General features: G+C 38.3%; 2 protein-coding genes across 2 annotated transcripts; both read left to right on the top strand.

The window, feature by feature from the left end:
- The first annotated feature begins 9,165 nt into the window (after positions 1–9,165).
- Positions 9,166–9,894, top strand: LOC108462544 (uncharacterized). The gene has a single exon (XM_017762479.1). The coding sequence runs from the start codon at positions 9,166–9,168 to the stop codon at positions 9,892–9,894; it is 729 nt and encodes a 242-aa protein (XP_017617968.1).
- A 1,335-nt stretch (positions 9,895–11,229) lies between these two features.
- LOC108462545 (uncharacterized) lies at positions 11,230–12,236 on the top strand. The gene is made up of 3 exons (XM_017762480.1): positions 11,230–11,451; positions 11,689–11,854; positions 12,052–12,236. Exons 1-3 carry the CDS (start codon positions 11,230–11,232, stop codon positions 12,234–12,236), a joined length of 573 nt encoding a protein of 190 aa, XP_017617969.1.
- The last annotated feature ends 12,647 nt before the right edge of the window (positions 12,237–24,883 follow it).

The following is a 24,883-nucleotide window of genomic DNA, read 5'->3' as shown; positions in this document are numbered from 1 at the left end:
ATTAAATTAATGGCTTAAGGGTGAAAAAAGCCTTCAATTTTTTTAATAAAAAAAGCAATTAAGTCTCTGTTTTTTTTTTTCACTCATTTCAGTACTTAAACTTTAAAAATGCATAAAAAAGGCCTCAAACCTTTTCAAAAAAAGCAATTATGCCCCTTCTTTTTTTTTTTGCACTCAATTGGGTACTTGAACTTTCAAAATGCATCCAAAAGACCCTCAAACTTAAAAAAAAAAATTAAGCCCTTACTTTTATTAAAAATTAGAAAAAATAAATCAATAAAAGCCATAAATATTATTAAATTTTAATAAAAAATTCAAATATTAAAAATTTATTAAAAATTGTAAAATAATATTATAACACCCCAAACCCGGCCTGGATATTATGGCCGAATCCGACGATGTCCCATGAGAGTGTTTTTAAACAAACCGTATCAATTCATAAAACCGTTCCATTTGTTATCTCTTACTTAGTCAGAAAACGTGAAATAGTCGAATTGTTTTGAAAATATTTCTTTATCACGGAAGCTTTTAAAACCCTTTTATTGTTATCATTTTAAGAAACCGTTTCTATTTTCGAAAACTCTTAGCTTATTTAAGGAAAACCACAATTTGACGTTGCAGTTTATAATCCATGTTCATAGCTCAAAAACCCAAATTAAAACCCAGAAGTCCAAGTCCAAAATTACATTAAAATTCCCAATCAAATAAAGGATAAGCAAAAGGAGAAAGTTCATAAACCAAAACGTATGTGATCGTGGTCACCATCGAGTCCTCCACTACACCAATCCGCCTACTACTGGGGATTACCTGGATAGATAAACAAATAAAGGGTGAGTTTTCGCAAACTCAGTGTGTACATCCCCACAGTTCAGCATACATACAGACAGATCACAGAATAAGTCATAATTCGGGTCTGAGCCCTTAACAGATGCGGTGTGGGCCATGGCCCACTCAGAACAGAATCCGATATAACATGCATACAGATCAGAATAACAGAAACATGCCCACCAACCCTGCACACCAACTTTGTCCAACCTAACACACCATCTGGGGATAAAATTGACTAACCCATCCCTACACACCAATTATGGGGATAAAATCGATCCATCCAACCCTACACACCATAAAGTATCGTAATGCGGCACATGTCATAACTATGCAGCTTAGCTGCCAGATAACAGGCTTAAGAAGCCTTTCATATACTTCCTTCACTTCATCAAACCCACCCCAATGCAATGCATCATACAATGTGGCATGCTATAAAGCAGGTTAACAGTCATACATTTATATTCAGAACAAAACAGATAAACATGTTAACTATAACATGTTAGTGCAAACATCACATAATCAGATCACAATAATAGGGGTCTAAGATATCCTTATCGACCCTATGACATGTCACAGTCGACTTGGGCGACCCGTGCAACCTTACAGTACATTTTAAAAAAATGGGCTCACACGCCCATGTGGCCTGCCCGTGTGGCCCACACGGCCTAATTTGGCACGGCTTGACCCGAATTCCCACACGCCTGTGTGGTTCGCCCGTATGGCCCACACGGCCCAATTAGCCCAGCTCGTGTCTCACACACGGCCTCGCCAGCCATCACATGGCCGTGTTTGTCGCACTCATGTCGCGCGCGCACGACCTGGCTCGTCGACCACACGCCCGTGTACTGCCACATGGTCTACCACATAGGCGACCACACATCCATGTAGCGTCAACAAAATGCTTATTCGGCTTTCTGCTGAATCTTATTTTCTGCGTTATGGGTACACGCCTGGTTTCGATCGAAGCTAAACCACACTTCGAGCACTCCAGAACCTAAATATAGACCAATCAACGCCAAGATCAGTCCTACTTACGATTGATCAATAATATCGAAACCAGAGTACTCATCCCTAAAGCGCTGAACACTTACCGAAACTTTGAATCGATTGGCTATGAGACAAAATCGAAAAAAGAGCCCAAACTCTTGCAATGTGTTGCCGTCAAACCACAAAACAATCCTAATCAATCCTTAGAATAACATAAAACACCAAAAAGTACAACTTTACTTACCAAATCGTACAACGAAAAATGGAGTTAACGAAACAAGACGTGATGGCACAAGAAAGGAAAGGAAAAGAAAAGATGAAGAATGAAAAACAAAGGTGGTTAGAAGAGGAATTTCAGCAGAGAGAGATATGGGAGAGAAGAAACGTTAGTAAAAAATTTTAGGGAAACAAACTGAAAATCTGATAACTTCCCTATCCCAGTCTCCTTAATTTTCTCCATCAACCTCTTCACTATCATAATTTTAATCCATCTCATACTCTCACACGGCACAAGCAGCAAAATGAATCCCTTGCTCGCGCAAGGATTCAAATACTTGACCTCCATCATACAAACACCCTTACCATTCAAACCAACAGGCTCATTCTGATATGGTTTTACAACAATTAAACATAAGCCTATTGAACCAGATTAAGGCTTTATTCAGAAAAACATCAAAATTTACCAAATGCAAGGCTTGAACTTGAGACCTCTCACACATACCCAAAACACTTAACCACTGAAGTAAATACACAGTTGTGTCATATACTAACAACATAAGAAATATAAATTTTGGGGCGTTACAAATATATATATAAGTGTAAAATTTTATAAAATTTGTTAAAAAATATAAAATATATAGAAATATAAAAAAATTATACAAAATGTAAAGAAATAAAAATTTTGTAAAAGAATTTATAAAATTTATTGTACCAAAAGAAGTATGTTATAATTTTTCTATAAATTTTATTGATTTTTATTTTATTTTATAATTTTCCGCCACATGTCACGCTATGTTGCGACACATAATGATTTTAATTGAAAAAATATGGGTCGTTAATTGTTTTTATGATTTTTATAAAATTTTACAATTTTATTTTTACTATTTTATAAAAATTCTAATTTTAATAAATTTTAAATTTTTATATTTCTATTAAAATTTAATATTTTTTCTAAAATTTATTATTTATTATTTATATTTTTAAATTTTTAATAAGAGTAGGCGCTTAATTGCTGTTTTGAAAAATTTTAAGGGTCTTTTTTATGCATTTTGAAAGTTCAAGTACCCAGTTGAGTGAAAAAAAAAAGCAAGAGCTTAATTTCTTTTTCTAAAAAAGTTTGAGGGTCTTTTTTTATGCATTTTGAAACCTCGACTACTCAATTGAGTGCAAAAAAAAAAAAAGAAGAGCTTAATTGCTTTTTTTTTTGTTAATTTTTTTTTTAATTTCTAAGGCCTTTTAAACCCTTAAACCTAAATTAATTAATTTTATATTCCATACCAAATAAAATCCATAATTTTTATCGCTTATTTAGCCAAAAAAAACAAGCAATTAAATATGTCGAAAAAAAACAAGCAATTAATAGGATTATTTCTTTGTTTTTAACTTAATATGTAAGATTCAAGATTACATAATAAAAATTTAAGTTTCAGAGACAATTATTAAATATGAATTATTTAAGTTTATTTAATTAAGGATATTTTGGAAACATAAAATAAAATTTAAAATTTAGATGGATATTAAACTAATTAATTTAATTAATTCTAATATTATAGTAATAAGTCGATTGGTATTATCAAGGGATAAAAGATTTGTTGAAAATTTTTAATTTATTTTGATGTAAAATTTCAATATTGAATTTATTTCTAGAATTTTTAGCAATGGGATAAAAAGTACAATTTGACAAATTTTAAATTTATTATTTTGACAAATTTTCAACAATGAGATAAAAAGAACATTTATTTTGGGGATCAAAATGAAAGTGACTTAGAAGTTTGATGACCAAAATTTAAGTATAAACATAATGTATGCGTATATGTTTAAATTATAAATATTAGAGATTTAACGCTTAATGACTAAAATAAAAGTACTCTAAAAGTTTATTATAAAATTATAAATATTTCATTTTAAATAACTAAAATAAAAATAGACCAACTGAATAGTTTACTCTAAATTTTATATTTAAAATAGACTAAATATCATTGTTCAAAAACAATTGCACGTACCAACTATATTAAGATTATGATTATAATAACTGAATCGCATGTGCTTTGAATTAGGATTATCCATCCGCATTGATTACTTACCGCATCGCAATTTTTTAAAAGAACTTTTTTTTATAAAAACTAGCATAGCAATTTTTTCATTTGGGAAGGGGCAAATGCTACTGTTTGCTCCCTTCTAAAGTCGCCCTTCATTAAAAATACTCATCCCCATCCTCGTATCATTAAAATTAGAGTCTATTACATATGTTTTATATACATCCAAATCTATATAGACAGTACAAAATAATTGAATGAAAATATAATTATTAAGGTAGTAACGGCACTCTCTTATAATTACAAAAATTGTAATTTTCAGGACATATTTGATGATAGAGTGTAATTACATTGCAATTTCTTCATTATATTTGGTAATACAAATTGAAATTATACAGTTATATAATTTATATTTTAAAATATTAATTACTACGAAAATAAAACTATTAGTATGGTAAAAATAATTTTTAAACAAAAACAAAAATTAAAATCAAATCATCATATGTATTATGTTAGTCTAAAAAGTAGTTGATAATATGATTACTAATAAAATAACAAGAAAAAAACATCATATGGAATTTTGTCTAGTTGTTCTAATGCATGTTTGTTGGGTTATTCCTTTTTTAATATTTAACATATGTTCCTTATCATCATCCTTAATCGAGTTTATTATCATCTAAATTTGAATATACATCATTAAGATTATCAAGATCTTGTTCTTTCATATACTCTTCGAAGTATGGATCATATCAATTTCACCTTTGATTGAAGTTTTGAAATATGCAGCATGCTATTATGATCCAACCTTGTTTTTATGCTATACTAGTGTAACACCCTAAACCCGGCCTAAATGTCCAGACCAAGTCCAGAGAGTTACATTACGATATTAAGAATACCATATTTATAACAAAGTCAAAATGAACCATTCAGCATATAATAGCAACCACAACAATTAACTAAGTATATAATCTTCCCAAACATCATAATGTCATAAAACACCAAAATTCCTAATAGTAGTATTTAAAGGAAGGATAAAAACTTGACCGAGCTCCCACAACGCCGATCCATTCAAGTTTGAGAATCACTTGAAATTCAATCAATAACAAAATGAGTTGTGAACTTAGTTCATAAAAGACGTTTGATCAATTAGAACTCATTTATAAGATAATTCCTGAATCCTAAGATTTGGTTAGGTAACAAAAGCAATATTAGTTCAGATACAGAATAGATCAGTTACATATGCAGAACCAATTTCAGTTTCACATATAGAACATATCAGATTTAGATACAAATATTCCTACCCTATCCGCTACACACCTTCTCCGGCCATCCCTACACACTGTTAAGGGCATTTAATGCCCAACAAACCCTACACCCCTTAGAGTGTCAGCCTGACATGTAACGCCCCAAATTTCTGTAATTTCAGCTTTTGAGATTGTTGAGCTTGGAAATATCGGGACTTTTGTTTTGAATCATTTTGGCATAAAATATATGTGGTTTAAGAGGTTATGTGCTCTAGGGTGTGTTTGGGAGGTCCCAAGTTCAAGCCTTAACTTGGGCTAAGTTTTGGTTTTTATTTGAATTAAGCCTGGCTTTTGGTTGATGGGCTTATAAGAATTTATTGGTAGGAATTTAACAGAATCAGCCTGCTGGTCTAGTGGTTAAGTGGGAAGAGATTATGCTTGAGATCTTGAGTTCGAGTCGTGAGTGTGGTATTATTTTACTGATAAGTTGTGCGGACGTTTGAATTGGACTAAAACACTAAAGGGGGAGGTAGGGTTTATCATGTGTTTGCCTAACCTGTTTTCCTTTTTTCTTTTTGCTCTCTCTACTATTCTCTTCTTTTCCCAAACCCCTTACTGCCGAAATTTTATTTCTTTTACCCCTCTCCTCTGTTTTTCTTTCTTTCGATTAGTTTTGGCGTGCTACTGGTGGTTTCGTCGGCTAGGGAGGGCAATCAAGGTTCTGTGGATCACTAATTAGGGTTCTAAATAATGAGTAATCGCCGTTATTCGTTGAAGGTTCTGGAGTGTTCAGGATTACGTTAGGCTTCAATCAAAATCAGGTGTGTACTTCGATTGCACAGAAAATGGGTTTCAGTAGAAGCTGAAACTGAAACTGTCAACGTCACACGGGCATGTGGACTGCCCGTGTGGCGGCTGTATGGTGATTCACGGCTTTGTGATCGACGAGCCAGGCCGTATGATCGATGAGTCAAGCCATGTGCGTGCCACACGAGTATGACAGAAACCATGTGTGAGGCTGGCGAGGCCGTGTAAGAGGCACGGGCTTGACCAATTGGCCGTGTGATCCACACGGTCAAGGCCAATCTAGACTGTGTGAGCCATACGGGCGTGTGGGCCCACATGGGCAGGGTACACGGGCATGTGAGCCCGATTTGTTTGAAATGTTTTGCAAGGTTGCACAGGTCACCCAAGCCGAATGTGACCTGATTGTAAGGTTGGTAAGAGTTATTTAGACCCCTATACTCTGATTTGATACTAAGATGTATGTAAAATCATGATAATTAAAGCATGTGTACCTGTTCTGAATTGATGATGATGTTATGATTTGATATCTGCACATGAGCATGCCTTATTATTTATGTTGTATTGCATTGGGTTGGGCATGTTGTTGAATAGAAGGAATATTGAAAGGCTATTAACCTGTCATCTAGCAACTATGCTGCATATATCTGATACGTGCCGTATACAGTACCATTTGGTGTGTAGGGTTGGATGGGTTGATTTTATCCCCATACTTAGCGTGTAAGTCTGGGTGGGTCGATTTTATCCCCACATGGTGTGTTGGGTTGGACGGAGATGCGGTGCAGGGTTGGTGGGCATTACTGTTCTAATTGATATGTATGTATGTTTGTATGGGCTAAGGCCCGAATGTATCTGATACTATTCTGAGTGAGCTAAGGCCTACACTGTTCCTGTTAAGAACTCAGGCTCGATTATGACTGTTTAACCGCTATTCGTTTACATGCATGCTTTACTGTGGGGATGTACATACTGAGTTTGTGAAAACTCACCCTTTATTTTGTTTGTGTGTCAGGTAATCTCCAATAGTAGGTGGATCGGTGCAGCGGAAGGGCTCAACGGTGACCACTGTTACATACACTTTGGTTTTAAAGGTTTTATTATTTTAATTGCTATAGTTGGGAGTAATTACGTAATTTCTGGTTTCAAACTGTCTGGTTTAAGTTTATAATTTTAAAATACTGTTTATGGATTTTAAAACTGCAACTTTATTTGTTCTTAAACTTCCGCGAACTAAGAAATGTTTTCAAGCAAATTAATCAATATGTGTTTTTTAAGTTAAGTAAAAGGTGGTAACTGGAATGGTTTTTGGGTAAACACGGTTTTAAATGCATTCTCACGTGACTTCGCCAGATTCGGTCATAATGTCTAGGCCATGTTTGGAGTGTTACATTTAGTGGTATCAGAGCCAGGTTGTAAAACTCGGCTATGAATTTGGGTGTAAAAAAAATTGGTTTTTGTAAAATGATTTGTAAAATGATTGAAATAATTTTGATAACAAGTATGTGGTACACTGAGCCTTCAGCACTGATCTTGTAAGTTCTCTAAAATTCTGATATGTACTATCTAAAAGCATGTTCATCCTGAAATATTGTCTGAATCTGTCTGAAATACTGTGTGTGTTATGAGACTATTGTAGGTAGCACTTTACTGAAACACTATAGGTAGTGTGGACTGAAATTGTAGTGAGACTGCTTCTCGCTATAACTGACTCTGAAACTCTATTACTAATTGCATAAAATATCTGCTAATACTTATCGAAACTGTAAACTAATCTGCATAAAACTTCTAAATACAGATTAATTCGTTAGTTACGATTAGCATACGTGGTACTCGTGGACAGGGTACTAGATAATTGCATAAAATATTTGCTAATAATTAACGAAACTGTAAACTAATGTGCATAAAACTTCTAAACACAGGTTAGTTCGTTAGTTATGATTAGCATACGTGGTACTCGTGGACAGGGTACTAGAGGTCGAGGTAGAGGCCGTAGAGGGATTAGAGCTGAGTCCTTCGCATTTGATACGATTCTTAATTTGGACACTAGTGAGACACCGGTGTCACCATTCTTGAGGTCGGTCTTGAGCCTCGGGACCGTCTGATTAGGGATGACGAACTGTACCAAGCCATACTGCAAATTCTGGAGAGGGTCGCTGGTGCCAATACTAGATCTGGAGGCCGTGGGTCGGTTACGGAATGACTTAGGTCGAATAGGGCTGAGATATTTAGGGGCATCACTGGAGTTACTCTGAATGTGGTCGAGTATTAGATAAAGGCTGCAGAGCCATGATGGATGATTTGGATTTCACTGATGAGTAGAAGCTGAATGGGGTAGTGTCTCTGCCTCGCGATGAGGCGTACCAGTGGTAGTTGACTGTTAATGAGGGCACTCAGCTTGACCGATTGTCATGGGATTTGTTTAAGACCACCTATCAGAGTAAGTATGTGGGAGCTAGCTACACTGATGCTAGGCGACGTGTGTTCCTAAATCTCACTCAGTGTGACCGTTCAGTGGCTGAGTACGAGGCTGAGTTATTAGATTGAGTCGTTATGTGAGGGGCATAGTGGCGATCGAGTATGAGCGCTGTGTCCGATTTGAGGATGGTCTCCATGATAATCTGCGAGTTCTGATAGCTTCACAGAGGGAGTGAGATTTTTTCGCCTTGGTTGAGAAGGCCAAGATAGCCGAAGAGGTTAAGTGCGCTGAGCGCCAGAACCGTGACCGAAGGAAGGCTAAGATGGATACAGAGCCTTCGAATACTGGGGTGAGGCCTAGGAAAAAGGCCAAATCTAATGGGCCCGTAAGAGTTGGGCCTACTGTTGAACCTGCTGGGGTAGCAATTTGTCAGCTCTATAATAGACACCATCCGGGCAAGTGTTGGAGGTCTATTGGAGCCTGTCTTAGATGTGGGTCTTCTGAGCATCGTGTTAAAGACTTTCTATTGAGGACTAATCAGATGCAGGCTTCGGCTACTGAGACTGCACAGTTGCCGAGGGTTGTTCAGCAACCACCTAGGGGCTGAGGACAGGCTAGGGGTGTTAACAGTATGGGTCGAGGCCAGAGAGAACCAAGCAGAGGTGCTAGGCCGACTGAAGCGAGGCAGTCTGCACTTGTCTATGCTGCACATCATCGTGAGGATGGAGATGCTTCAGACGTCATCACGGGTACGTTTTTAATTCTTGATGTATTTTATGTTGTACTGATAGACATAAGCCCTACACATTCTTATGTTGCATGTTCTGTGTCTGAGACTTTGGGAATTCTGCATGAGAGCATTTCTAGTGAAATTTTAGTGGTGAGTCCGTTGAGACAGTCTATTAGGGTTAATAAATTATTTAGAGATGCTCCGTTGGAAGTCCAAGGGACGATATTTTTAGCTGATTTGATAGAATTTTCGTTTGGGGAGTTCGACCTAATTCTGGGCATGGACTGGTTGACGAAGCAACGTGTAAGTCTGGATTGTGCTGAAAAGAGGGTTGTCTTGAGGACCGAGGAGGATAGTGAGATAGGCGTGATAGGGGAACGACGGAATTATTTGTCTAATGTGATATCTGTGTTAATGGCAAAGAAGCTGGTGAGGAAAGGATGTGAGGCATTTTTGGCTTACATCAGTGTTTCTGATTCTGTAGACTCTTCGGTTAAGAACATTCGTACTATAAGGGACTTTTCAAATGTTTTTCCAGAGGAGTTACTAGGATTGCCTCCAAGTCGCAAGGTAGAATTTGGTATCGAGTTGATTCCTGGTACAGCTCCGGCGTCTAACGCCCCATATTGAATGGCGCCAAAGGAGCTAGCAGAACTTAAGGCTCAAATTCAAGAGCTGTTGGATCGTGGTTTATTCGTCCTAGTGTTTTTTCATGGGGAGTACCGGTTCTATTTGTAAAGAAAAAGGACGGTACGATGAGGATGTGTATCGACTGCTGTCAGTTGAATAGGTTGACGATCAAGAATAAATGCCCACTTCCGAGAATTGACGACTTGTTCAACTAGTTCAAAGGGCGTCAGTGTTCTCAAAGATCAATTTGCGATCAAGTTATCATCAGTTAAGGGTCAAGGAGGCCGATATGCATAAGATGACATTTAGGACTCGTTATGGGCATTACGAGTTCCTAGTTATGCCCTTTGGGTTGACAAATGCACCAGCAGCGTTCATAGACTTGATAAACCGTGTTACTTAGACCAGTTCATGGTGGTGTTCATCGATGGCATCTTGATATACTCTAAGTCTGAGGATGAGCACGATGAACATCTTAGGGTTGTTCTGCAGATCCTTCGTGAGAAACAGCTTTAGGCGAAATTCTCTAAGTGTGAGTTTTAGCTTTAGAAAGTAATCTTTTTGGGACATATGGTGTCTGCTGGGGGAATTCATATTGGTCATCATAAGATTGAGGCTGTGTTGGATTAGAAACAGTCGAAGAATGTGTCAGAGATTTGCAGTTTTCTGGGACTGACAGGATGTTACCAACGCTTCATAGAAGGTTTCTCGTTAATCGTAACGCTGTTGACTAAGTTACTGCATAAAGAAGTTCCTTTTGTTTGGACTGATGCACAGCAGAAGAGCTTTGAAAAGCTCAAGACAGTTTTGACTCAGGCTCCAATTCTGATACAGTCTGAGCCTGGTAGGGACTTCGTGGTTTACAGTGATGCATCACATGTGGGTTTGGGTTGCGTCTTGATGCAAGATGGTAAGGTAGTTTCCCATGCGTCTCGATAGCTTAAAACTCACGAGGCTAATTATCCGACGCATGATTTTGAGCTGGCAGCAGTTGTCTTTGCATTAAAGATTTGAAGGCACTATCTGTACGGTGAGAAGTGTACTATCTACACTAATCACAAGAGCCTCAAGTATCTTCTCACTCAGAAGGAGTTGAATCTTAGGCAGCGATGATGGGTTGAGCTGCTTAAGGATTACGACTGCAGTATAGAGTATCACCCTAGAAAGGCCAATATGGTGGCTGATGCATTAAGCCGTAGGGCTGTGGCTGATTTGAGAGCGTTGTTCACTCAACTGAGTCTTTATGACGATGGGAGTCTTCTGGCATAGCTACAAGTGAAGCCGACATAGATTGAGCAGATTAGAGCTAAGCAGTTAAAGGATAAAACTATCGAGATGCGATTTCATCAAGTTGAGACTAGAACTACTATAGATTTTGGGCTGAGTAATGATGGAGCATTGTGGTTCCGAGGTAGGATCTGTGTACCTAATGATAGGGATTTGAGGCTGTCGATTTTGAGGGAAGTGCATAGTAGTCCGTACGCTATACATCCTAATGGAATTAAGATGTATAAAGATCTCCGAGAGTTGTACAGGTGGCCAGGGTTGAAGCATGAGGTGACCAATTTCATTTTTCGTTGTCTGACTTATTAGCAGGTTAAGGTTGAACACCAATTGCCTTTGGGGTTGCTATAGCCGGTTAAGATACCAACGTGGAAATGAGAGTGAGTGACGATGTATTTCGTTAGTACGTTGCCCCTAACACCCACTAAGAAGGATTCTGTTTGGGTCGTCGTGGATCGATTGACCAAGTCTGCACACTTCATTCTTGGTAGGACAGACTTCTCTTTACAGAAGTTGGCTAAACTTTACATCTCAGAGATAGTAAGACTATATGGGGTTCCAGTGTCGATTATCTCTGATATAGATCCTCGGTTTACTTCTCGATTGTGGAAAAAGCTTCATGAGGTTTTGGGTTCACAACTTGACTTCAGTAGTGCATTTCATCCTCAGACAGATGGTCAGTCAGAGAGGGTAATTCAGATACTGGAGAATATGTTGATGGGCTGTGTTATGGATTTCTGAGGTAGTTGGGAAGAGTACTTGCCTTTGGAAAAGTTTGCTTACAATAACAACTATCACTCTAGTATTCAGATAGCACCTTATGAGGCACTTTTGGTCGTAAGTGTCGCACCTCTTTGTGTTGGACTGAGTTAGGTGAGCGACGTGTTCTGGGTTCAAAGTTGATTTCAGAGACTAAGGATAAGGTCCGGTTGATTCGAGAGCATCTGAAAGTGACTTCTGATAGACAGAAGTCTTATGCCAATTTGAACAGGAAGGACATTGAGTATTCTGTGGGGACTTGGCTTTTCTTAAGGTCTCGCCATGGAAGAAGGTTCTGAGATTCGGTGGCAAAAGTAAGTTGAGTCCCCGGTTTATTGGGCAGTACTAGATTCTAAAGCGAGTTGGGCCAGTCGCGTATTAGTTAGAGCTGCCACTGGAGTTAGATCGCATACATGACGTATTTCATGTCTCGATGTTGAGACGTTATCGCTCTGATTCCATGCACATTGTGTCTGTGGAGGAGGTTGAGGTTAGACCAGATTTGACGTTCGAGGAGGAGCCAGTTCAGATTGTAGACCACGATGTTAAGGTTTTGCATAGGAAGTCCATTCCTTTAGTGAATATGTTGTGGCGGAATCATAGCAATGAGGAGACTACTTGGGAGCCAGAGGATTCGATGTGACAGCAGTATCCTCACCTTTTCTGATCAGGTAAAAATTCGAGGAAAAATTTTCTTTACGGGGGTAGAGTTGTAACGCCCCAAATTTCTGTAATTTCGGCTTTTGGGATTGTTGAGCTTGGAAATATCGAGACTTTTGTTTTGAATCATTTCGGCATAAAATATATGTGGTTTAAGAGGTTCTGTGCTCTAGGGTGTGTTTGGAACTCTCAAGTTCGAGCCTTAACTTGGGCTAAGTTTTGGTTTTTATTTGAATTAAGCCTGGCTTTTGGTTGATGGGCTTATACGAATTTATTGGTAGGAATTTAACAGAATGAGCCTGCTGGTCTAGTGGTCAAGTGGCAAGGAATTATGCCTGAGATCCCGAGTTCGAGTCGTGAGTGTGGCATTATTTTACTGATAAGCCGTGCGGATGTTTGAGTTGGACTAAAACACTAAAGGAGGAGGTAGGGTCTATCAAGTGTTTGCCTAACCTGTTTTCCTTTTTCTTTTTGCTCTCTCTGCCATTTTCTTCTTTTTCCAAACCCCTTGTTGCCGAAATTTCATTTCTTTTACCCATCTCCTCCATTTTTCTTTCTTTCGATTAGTTTTGACTTGCTGCTGGTGGTTCCGTCGGTTCGAAGGGGCAATCAAAGTTCTGCGGATCACTAATCGGGGTTTTGAACAGCGAGTGATCACCGTTATTCATTGAAGGTTCTAGAGTGTTCAGGATTGCGTTAGGCTTTAATCAGAATCACATGTGTACTTCGATTGCACAGAAAATGGGTTTCGATAGAAGCCGAAATTGAAACTGTAGACGGCAAATGGGCGTGTAGACTACCCGTATGGAGGCCGTGTGGTGATTCACAGCCGTGTGATCGACGAGCGAGGCTGTGTGCGTGCCACACGGGCACAACAGACATGGGCGTATGAGGCTAGAGAGGCTGTGTATGAGGCACGGGCTTGACTAATTGGGTCTTGTGGGCCATACGGGTGAACCACACGGGCATGTGGGATCTTGGGCCAGGCCGTGTGATCCACACGGGCAAGGCCAATCTGAGCTGTATGAGCACATGGGCGTGTGGGCCCACACAGGCAGGGTACACGAGCGTGTGAGCCTGATTTGTTTGAAATGTTTTACAAGGTTGCACGGGTCGCCCAAGTCGACTGTGACCTGATTATAGGGTTGGTAAGAGTTACTTAGACCTCTATACTCTGATTTGATACTAAGATGCATGTAAAAGCATGATAATCAAAGCATGTGTATCTATTCTGAATTGATGATGATGTTATGATTTAATATCTGCACATGAGCATGCCTTATTATTTATGTTGCATTGCATTGGGTTGGGCATGTTGTTGAAGAGAAGGAAGACTGAAAGGCTATTAGCCTGTCATCTGGCAGCTATGCTGCATATATCTGATATGTGTCGTATACTGTACCATTTGGTGTGTATGGTTGGATGAGTTGATTTTATCCCCATACTTTGTGTGTAGGGTTGGGTGGGTCGATTTTATCCCCACATGGTGTGTTGGGTTGGACGGAGTTGGTGTGCAGGGTTGGTGGGCATTACTGTTCTGATTGATATGCATGTATGTCTGTATAGGCTAAGGCCCGAATGTATCTGATACTGTTCTAATTGGGCTAAGGCCTACACTGTTCCTGTTAAAAGCTCAGACTCGATTATGACTGTTTGACTGTTGTCCGTTTACATGCATGTTTTACTGTGGGGATATACACACTGAGTTTGTGAAAACTCACCCCTTATTTTATTTGCCTGTCAGGTAATCCCTAACAGTAGGTGGATCGGTGCAACGGAAGGGCTCGACGGTGACCACTGCTACATACATTTTGGTTTTAGAGGTTTTTAAAGGTTTTATTATTTTAATTACTATAGTTCGGAGTAATTATGTAATTTCTTGTTTCAGACTGTTTGGTTTAGGTTCAGAATTTTGAAATACTATTTACGGATTTTGGAACTGCAACTTTATTTGTTCTTAAGCTTTCGCGAACTAAGAAATGTTTTCAAGCAAATTAATCAATATATGTTTTCTGAGTTTAGTAAAAGGTGGTAACTGGAACAGTTTTTGGGTAAACACGATTTTAAATGCATCCTCACGTGACTTCGCCAGATTCGGCCATAACGTCTAGGCCGGGTTTGGGGCGTTACATGACACATTTATAAAGAAGCAGCTTAACTGTTAGGTCGGAATGCGACAAAGCGCCAGATTCAAATTTATGCACACCGTGGCTTAGCCACTAATTTAGAGTAGATTACTTCCTTCTTCACAATATCCCAACCTATACAAATGAAGAGTACAAATATCCACAACATATGTTTAGTCATTCTAATTCATTTCACAATTAAATAATACAATTCATTGTCATAAATAGCTATCACAGTATGCATACAGTTATGTTATTCATATATCAATCACAGAGCATTAGAGAGTCCCCGTACAATCAAATTCAGATCATTCATACATTGGGGAGGTCAATATTAGTGTTAGGTAACATTCATAGCCACAAAAACAAGATTCGGACCCTATCAATATGTCACATGGCCTGGACACATGTCCATGTCCTTGCCTGTGTAGCTCACACGAGCTAGACACATGTCCATGTCATCTAACCGTGTGATCCTAAAGCGTAAACAATGAGTTACACGGCTTAGGCACATGCCTATGTCCTTGCATGTATGATTCACATGGCTTGGGCACACGCCCATGTAAACATAAACAGTGAGTTACACGGCCTAGACACACGCCTGTGTCCATTGCCCGTATGAATCATGGACTAACATGGCCATACACGGCCTAGACGCATGCCCGTGTGCCTTACCCATGTGGCTCCAATTCAATGAACAATGAGTTACACGGCCACCCACATGGCCATATAGCATCGGTAGCCACATTTCCTAGTGATCAAAATTCGCATAAAATGAGGTTTCGGTACACAACAGAAGATATTTTGAAGCGATAAGAGGGTAGATAATCTCCGAAGCCTAAAACAACCGTACAATCATTCAATCGACCAAATTCAATGACAACGAAGTACAATTACACATAGAAACTTATGTCGAAAAATTCGATATAAAACCTTCAACAAAATCTAGACTTACTGAAAGATCAACTAAAATTACTCAAATTGTCCTACCGAGACTCGTTACTTCTGACTCCCATTCCTAAAATAAGGAAGCAACATCGCTTAATAACGAGAATTCATCCATTATCACAACTATCAATAATACCACACCATTTTTTCTTAGAACTTTAACGGATTAATACAATTAACATCACAGAAGACGTACTTATCAGACCTGTGTAGATCAGAATGAGAAGTTCAACAATCGAAAATGGTACGCTCAAACTATGTAAAAAAAATGAAAACAAAAGGGGAAAACAAGAAACAGAAAAAATAAAGAAAATAGAAAGAAGAAGAGGAATAAAATAAAAAGAACATTTAAAAATCCTTTGTCATAGCCACTAGCTTATTTCTGACAACAAGCAAAACATTTCCTAACAGATACAATGGGACTCGAACTCAAGACCAGACAGAATACAGATGCTTAACCAGTGAACCAGCAGGCTCATTCTTGACACAGATTTACACAGAATGGCATTTAACAATGTAATGTATGGATAGGGGTTGTTTTAAAAATAAATAATTTTTTAACAATGCAACTCGAACTCCAGACCTTAAACATAATAGTAGAACACAGAGCCACAAAAATAAACATTAATTACTGCAGATTCTCACAATTAAATTTTCAAAATTTTAAGCGTAACAACTCTTTCCCCTAAAAGAAATTTCGGCCTTAAAATTACCTGATTCAAACAGATATGGGTACTGCTGTCGGATCTATTCTTCAGGTTCCCACATGACTTCTTTAGTTCCATGGTTCTGCCACAGAACCTTCACTAGAGGAACATTTTTCTTCCTTAGTACCTTAACATCACGTTCTATGATCTGAACAGGTTCCTCTTCGAATGTTAAATCTGGTCGTAACTCGATCTCGTCAACAGGAACAATATACGACAGATTAGACCGGTACCATCTCAACATAGAGACATGAAATACATCATGAATCTTCTCTAACTCTAGCAGTAAATCTAATTGATATGCAATAGGTTCGACACATTTCAAAATGCGGTAAGGTCTAATGAACCTCGGGCTCAACTTGCTTTTGCGTCCAAATCGGATAACCTTTTTCCACTATGACACCTTCAAAAACACTTGGTCGCCTACAGAAAATTCAATATATTTTCTTTTTAAATTAGCATAAGACTTCTACTGATTAAAGGTGGTTTTCAGATGATCTTGAATCAATTTCACAGTGTTCTCATTTTCAGAAACTAGCTCGGGAGCTAAAACTCGACGTTCATTTAATTTTGTCCAACATAAAGGAGTACGACATTTACGACCATACAACACCTCATAGGGTGCCATCTGAATACTAGAATGGAAGCTGTTATTGTATGCAAACTCATCCAATGATAGATTATCCTCCCAACTACCTCGAAAATCTATTACACAACCTCGAAGCATGTCCTCTAGAATATGAATGACTCATTCAGATTGTCTGTCGGTCTGAGGATGATACGCTGTACTAAAATTAAGTCGAGTACCTAAAGCCTCATGAAACTTTTTCCAAAACTGAGATGTGAATCGCAGATCTCTATTAGAGATTATTGAGACTGGAATCCCGTGCAGTCTTACAATTTCATAAATATACAGTTTAGCTAACTTTTGCAGGGAATAATATGTTCAGATAGGTATGCAGTGAGCGGATTTGGTTAACTGATAAACGATACCCAAACTGAATATTTTTTAGAGGGGGTTAAAGGCAACCCACTAACAAAATCCATTGTTACCCACTCCCATTTCCATTGAAGAATCTTAACTGGCTGAAGCAAATCGAAAGGCAACTAATGTTCAGCCTTAACTTTTTGGCACGTCAAACAGTGAGACAAAAGAAACTACCTCCCATTTTAGTCTAGGTCACTAATAGAGTTCTTGGAAGTCCCGATACATTTTGTTCCTACCAAGATACATAACATAGGGACTACTATGCACATCTTGTAAGACCGATTGCCTCAATTCCTTATCATTAGGCACACAAATCCAACCTCAAAAACACAACACTTTCACTATTCAAGTTGAAATTAGAAGTTTTGTTCGAACCAACTTGTTGTAGTCGATGAACTAAGGACTCATTGCTTAATTGTTTAGTATGAATTTGCTTGACCCAAGTCGGTTTAATTTGTAATTCAGCTAACAGTCCTCCATCCTCAACTAAGCCCAGACGGGCTAACATTATTCTCAAATCAGTCATCGCTCTACGGCTAAGGGCATTAGCTACCATATTAGCCTTACCCAAATGATACTCTATCATGCAGTCATAATCCTTAATTAACTCAACCCACCTACACTAATGAAGGTTTAACTCCTTTTGAGTTAACAAATATTTGATGCTTTTATAGTCAGTGTAAATAATACACCTTTCACCATACAGATAGTACCTCCAGTTCAGAGCAAACACGACCGCAGCTAGTTTAAGATCATGTATAGGGTAGTTACCCTCGTGTGTCTTAAGCTGTCACAACACATAAACAACCACTTTACTGTCTTGCATCAGAACACATCCTAGCCCGACGTGTGACGTATCACTATATATCAAAAACTCCCGACCTGATTCTGATTGAACTAAAATAAGAACTTGTTTCAGAACGGACTTGAGCTTATCGAAACTAGACTGTTGCGCCTCAGACCACACAAATGGAGCATTCTTACATAGCAGCTACATTAGAGGTGATGTAATCAGAGAAAATCCCTCGACGAACCTTCGGTACTAATCAGCTAAGCCTAGGAAACTACAAAGCTCAGATATATTTTTCAGTTGCTTCCACTCAACTATAGCTTCTATTTTCTTGGGATTGACTCGGATCCCCTCAACGGTTGCTATATGATCCAAAAAACAACTTTCTATAGCATACAACTGTATTTCTTGGAGTATTTAAAGTACAATGCAAAGGTGAGTATCATGCTCAGACTTAGTTTTAGAATAGATCAGGATGTCATCGATAAAAACTACTACAAATTGGTCCAAGTACGGTTGAAACACCCAATTCATTAAATCCATAAATGCCACCATGGCATTCGTTAAGCCAAAAGGCATCACCTAAAATTAGTAGTGTTCCTAACGAGGCCTGAATACGGTTTTGTACACATTAATCCCTTTGACCTTGAGTTGATGGTAACCAAAGCACAGATCAATTTTAAAGAAAACAGATGCCCCTCGAAATTGGTCAAACAAGTCTTTAATCCTTGGTAACGGGTACTTATTCTTGATTGTCAACTTGTTCAACTCTCGATAATCTATGCACATCCTCATCGATCCGTCTTTTTTCTTAATAAATAACACCAGTGCCCTCTACGGAGACACACTCGGTCGGATAAACCCCTTATCAAACAGTTCTTAGAGTTACGCTTTTAGCTCGGTCAGCTCTTTCGGTGCCATGCGGTAAGGTGCAATGGACATCAGAGTAGTACCTGGTAACAGATCAATACCAAATTCTACCTTCCTATCTGGAGGTACTCTAGAAAATTCCTCAAGAAAGACATCTGAGAATTCCCTCACAGTGCGGATATCTCCCACAAAAAGCCTTGCGGGAACAGAATCAGATATGTAAGCAAGGTATGCCTTGCACCTCTTTCAGATTAAACTGTCTACTATAAGAGTGGAGATTACATTAGAGATGCAATCTCAACGCTCACCAACCATAACCACCTCGTCATTCTCATCCGTTTTCAGAGTAACTCTCTTAGTTACATAATCTAGACTGACTCAAAATTTTACAAGCCAATCCATTCCCAAAATCAAATCAAACTTATTAAAGGGTAACTCTATTAGATCAGCTAGAAACACCGTACCCTAAATCTCTAGGGGTACCCGTCTGTATACTCTATAAACCTAAACCGACTGGCCCAAAGGACTAATCACAAATAACTCTCTAGCAGTATTTTTAGCAGTTAAACCCAGGTTTACAGAAACAACACTAGCTATATACGAGTGACTAGATCCAATATCAATGAGTGCATAGCACATAATAGAATGAATAAAGAATGTACTTGCAATAACATCAGCATCATCGCTATCCTTGCAACGTCTCGCCGCATAAACTAGTGCCAATTGTCGAGCCTTAGTCTGACCTGCACCTCTACCCGGTACCCTCTGTCCTCTACCAATACCATGAGCTCTAGTTGGTTGCTAAACCACTCCCGGAGGCTCTTTGCCGTAGCTGGCACCTGATCTGGTCGATGGGGGCAATCCTTAACTCGATGCTCCATCGACCTACAACAGAGGCGCACTCCTAACTTCCTCCAACACTTGCCCAGATGGCATCTTCCACAATCACTGTACAGCTGAATCTTGGTCACTACAGCTAGTGCCTCGGGCCTTGAGGGCCTATCAATTCTCACCCGTCTCTCAGGGCACAGTCTAGAACTAGAAGAACCTGAATCCATCTTAATCTTACTCTAATCCCTCTCATGGACATACCGCTCGTGCTCATTGCACTTTACCTCTTCCACTATTTTTGCTTTATCAACCAGAATCGCAAAAACTCACTCTCCATAAAAAGCAATCAGAACTCGCAGATCATATCTCCACCCTTCCTCAAACCTCACACACTTATTGTAGTCAGATGCCACTAATGCTCGTGCATAACTATTCAATTACAGAAACTTGACTTTATATTCAGCCATAAATCGATCGCCCTGAACTAGGCTCATAAACTTTCATCGGTGAGCCTCGACATAACTCGCCCCATGTAATTACTCTAAAAGGTGTTCTTGAAATATTCCCAGTTAATATGTTTGAGCTGAGCACCATGCTCAACCGTCAGCCACCACTAATAAGCCTCGTCCCGAAGTAGGGACACAACACCCCTTAATTTCTGAGTGGGAGTGCACTCAAGGTCGGTCATAATACGCTCGATAGCTTTGAGCCAGTACTCAGCAATAGTAGAGGGGAATCTAATGATGCTCTTGAATAGTTCAGCCCCATTCAATCGGAGTCGTTCAGTAACTGACCCTCGGCCTCTTGATCCAGAATGGGTCCCTACAACTCTCTCCAGTACTTGAATCATGGCTTGAGACAGTGTGTAGTCCCCAACCGTCGGAGTCTGGGACCTCGTCTCAGTAGTAGGACTACCAACTATGTTGCTGGTCTCTAGGTTGGGCATACTACCCATAAAGGATGACTTTGCTCGAGCTCCTTCTCAGCGTCCTCAACGCTCACGAGTTCCACATCAATGACTACGCGCGAACTCATAGTATCAATCTATCTATAATGTTAGACTGCACAGATCTGTTCAGACTTCCAACAGGATAATTCCACTAGTTCACATCAGAGCATTTACCCACATAATAGTTTATGTAATACAATATTTCAGTTAACCATTTCAAAAGAACAGAAATACTTACAGGTCCGACATTGGAGGCTCAGTCATTTACCAGTAGTTCAATTTTCATATTAACTTAGATATTGTATTCTCATTTAACTATATTTTATTGTACATTATGAGCCCAAACACAATCTAAGTGTTGAAAAATATGACTCTGATACCACTAAATGTAACACTCTAAACTTGGTAGTACGTGATATTCGCGAAAGGTTTTAAATATTTATAATTAATCGTTCTTTAAACTAACTATTATCACGATGAAGGCAAGTGTACCTATCGAACAGTAGTGTAGCTTTAGCAAGGCCAGATTGTCGAACCCAAAGAAACCAAGAGTACTGGTAATTATTTTCTTTTTATTATCTAGCCTAAAAATTAAGGAATTTGTTTATCTAAATTAATTAACTAAGTGCACAGAGAGAAATTGGGGAAAAACTTTTGGGAAAATTCGATTGATTAAGACAATACCCAATGAAAAATCCACTTAGACTTCACTTTTTATTTGACTCTGAATCAGACGATTTATTCATTTGACTTGATCCATAGAAATCCCTAAGTTATATTATTATCACTCTCGAGACTAATAACATCTAACCCTAGGTTGATTAATTGAAATCTCTTTCTAATTAACACCTAGTGTTACATTTATCGATCTATGGATCCCGTTATTAGGTTTCATCGTAATCCGGTAAAATCTTATCACCCTATCTTTAGGCGTGCAATCAACTCCGCTTAATTATGATAAATTTACTCTTAAACAGGGTCTATTCCTCCTCTGAATAAGAGCATTAACTCGATTCAATACCCTGGAATATTAAAACAAGAATTAAGAACACATAATTAAGAACAAGTCAAATATTTATCATACAATTCAGATAATAATAACAAGATTCGTCTTCGGTTTCATTCCCCTTAGGTATTTAGAGGGTTTAGTTCATAATTATAGAAGAAAACATCTAAGAAGAATAATGAATACAAAATATAAAGAAAACTAAAAACCCCTAAATGGAAATTGAAGGGAGATCTTCAGTCTTGATGATGAATCCGGCTTCTAAGATGGACCAATCGGCTTCCCTTGAGTAATTCCTTGCCTCCTACTCTGTGTCTCCCTTCCTAAGTGACTCCTTAGATGTTTAAATAGGCTTTAGAATGCCTAAGAGCCCTCAAAATTGGCGTTTTCTGAACAAGGTTATACTTGGGCTCGGCAAGGACATGCCCATGTGACACGCTCGTGTGCGATTACTCCAACCTCTGGTCAAGGCTGTTGAATAGGCACGGGCGTATAGTCTACCCGTGTAAGTCGTGTTTCGATCCCGCCAATGGGACACGGCCGTGTGACACACCCGTGTAAGGAAGTCCAAGCCGTGTTGATTTCACATGTGGGTCCATTTTCTCCGTTTTTAGCCCGTTTCTCGCTTTTTTTACTCTCCTATGCTCACCTAAGTATAAAACATGAAATTAAAGAATTAGAAGCATCGAATTCACCAAATCTAAGGAGAAACCATCCATAAATGTGCTAAGCATGGGATAAAAACATGTTTAAATTACGGTTTATCAAATACCCCCACACTTAAGCGTTTGCTTGTCCTCAAGCAAAATCCTCAACTCAAAATCAAAATAAATTCTTCTCAATTTATAATCCCTATCATTAATATCTCAAATAATCCATAAGTATTCATAGATTGAAAATTCAACTAAAAGTATATCAAAGTTTCAAACATTCCAAGTTGGGTATTTTATCACGAAAACATAGCTGTCTCTCCTTATTTAAATGATTACCTTTGATTAAAATATCACAGAGTTTAACATCCTCATTAAAGATTCACTCAAATCACTTAAGGTGTTTAAGAACATCAATTAAAGCACTCATTAGTCAATATGAAAAGCTATTGCCATAGGCTTGCTTGAAAATCAAATCTCCACCACTATAAATTAAGCTGATACATCAATAAAAAAGGTCTTCTAGAGGGTTGTAATGTGGCTTTGGTTAGGGGGCATGGTCACAAGCTGAAAGAAAAGGTTAGAATCGAGATTGAATTAAAAAATTACCTAGCTAGAAAATAACCAGTCATCAGTTGAATACAAGTGAGCTTCTTCTCAGAATATGGAATTAACACTCAAGCTCAAAAATGACGAATTACTATTAATATGTGTTGAAGTATATAAATAAGTCAAATACATAGAAGATAAAAACATAGCTAAGCAATTAGTTCAAATTAAATCTCGACAAAAATAGGGATCAAATTAGGGGATTTCAACAATAATGGGTTATGGGTTAATATTGAGAGTAAATCAGTTAATGGCTTGTTAGGCTCAAATGGGTACACTAATGGTCAATTGTGAAGGTAGGCATTTGTGGAGTGAGTGCGTTAAACCTAAGTGCCTTTATCATCTTAATATATCAAATCAAATGGTGTGGTCTTAACATGCATAATCAAGCAAGTTCTAGAATAACAAATCAATACTGACACACTCATAATAAAAGTGAGCATGAAAGAAATAAAATATGCTCTAAAGGCTCAAGATCTCACAAAAACTATGGCTTTTTTATGTTTAAACTTGTGAATTTCAACTCACGATAATACCTAAACTTAAGGAAACAACCTAAAAGTTTATAATTCTTCAAAAATCAACTTATCATGCTTGATTCCCTAATGTCTTAAAGTTTAAACAATCAATGAATAAATGCCTATGTTTTAATTCAAGACATATCAATAAAAATCATAAATTAATTAAAATTCATTCTAATAGTGATATGAGTGATTCACGTGAGAATAAGACAAAATTCAGGGATTTCTAATGATGATATGAAAGACCCCCCACACTTAAGATGTACAATTCCCTCAATGTACAAAGATAGATATATTGAAAAATATAGATAAATAATCATAAGATAGGGAGAGAAGTGAAACTTCCTGAATGATGAATGAACTCATTGATTTGGAGTTATAGAGAATAATCGGCCAAGGCAATAATGAGAGTGGAGGAGGATACTCCGGTGGTGGTAGAGGTTCATTAGTCCATAAGTCCTGCGCAAAAAGAATATTATATCTGGTGGTAGCTATGGTCGTGGTCGAGCAGGACATGGCAGGTGTGGAGAACATTTACCAGTGGAGTTTTTAGTTCCTATGCAATGATGAGCTTTGGAGCTCTTTATAACTATGATAGAATCAGAAACTTTTTAGGAAATATAATGAAGCATAATTACTCGTAATGAAATAGCCGAAGCTATAATTTATTCAATAAAAATATGAAAATTAAAATTAAAATAATAATTAAGGAAAATGAAATAAAAAGTACTTAAATAAGATAAATAAAGATAAAAGTGAAAATAAAAATAATAAATAAAAAGTTTTTAAACATCGTCATCGCCGAATGGTTCGCGATGTGGTGGTGGCGATGAGATATGGAACTGCTAACAAATCTGATGTAGAGTCACATCAATGTGATCAAAGCGCTGAAAGTATTGTTGCTCAAATCGTGTAAGGCACTCAGAGATGTCAGAGTAAGAAGCCGCCGCATGAACTGGACGATGGATGGATGGTGGCTGAGACGGTGGGTCCTCATGACGTGGAGGGACATCATCAGTAATGTCCTCTAGGTCCTCCTCCTCAGTGGACTGGACGAGGCGGTACTGAGGAGGGTAGGTTCCACGTTGTTTCTTGATCATCCTCATGTTTAGCATGCTCGAGATGCTCTGTGGGGACATTTGACCGATGAGAGTGAGGGAGGATGATTGTGCTGCTGTGTTGAGGAGTCCAAAGTGTCTTGCCAATCGAGTCACATAGGGCCAGATAGAGATGACCCCTCTCCTATGTCGCTCCGTCTGATGGCGGATGGCGAGGGCGATGAAGTAAGCAA

The sequence above is a fragment of the Gossypium arboreum genome, chromosome 13 (assembly GCF_025698485.1).
Source record: "Gossypium arboreum isolate Shixiya-1 chromosome 13, ASM2569848v2, whole genome shotgun sequence".
NCBI lineage: Eukaryota > Viridiplantae > Streptophyta > Magnoliopsida > Malvales > Malvaceae > Gossypium > Gossypium arboreum.
Note: the sequence above shows the minus strand (reverse complement) of the source record. Positions and strands in the feature narration are given on the sequence as shown.

Excerpts from the sequence above, each read along its gene's own strand:
- LOC108462545 (XM_017762480.1), top strand. The coding sequence starts at position 11,230 with ATGCGATTTCATCAAGTTGAGACTAGAACTACTATAGATTTTGGGCTG. Across the intron at positions 11,452-11,688 it reads GGCCAGGGTTGAAGCATGAG|AAGTTGGCTAAACTTTACAT; the intron begins GTGACCAATTTC and ends TTCTCTTTACAG. Across the intron at positions 11,855-12,051 it reads ATTTCATCCTCAGACAGATG|GTGAGCGACGTGTTCTGGGT; the intron begins GTCAGTCAGAGA and ends GGACTGAGTTAG.
- LOC108462544 (XM_017762479.1), top strand. The coding sequence starts at position 9,166 with ATGGGTCGAGGCCAGAGAGAACCAAGCAGAGGTGCTAGGCCGACTGAA.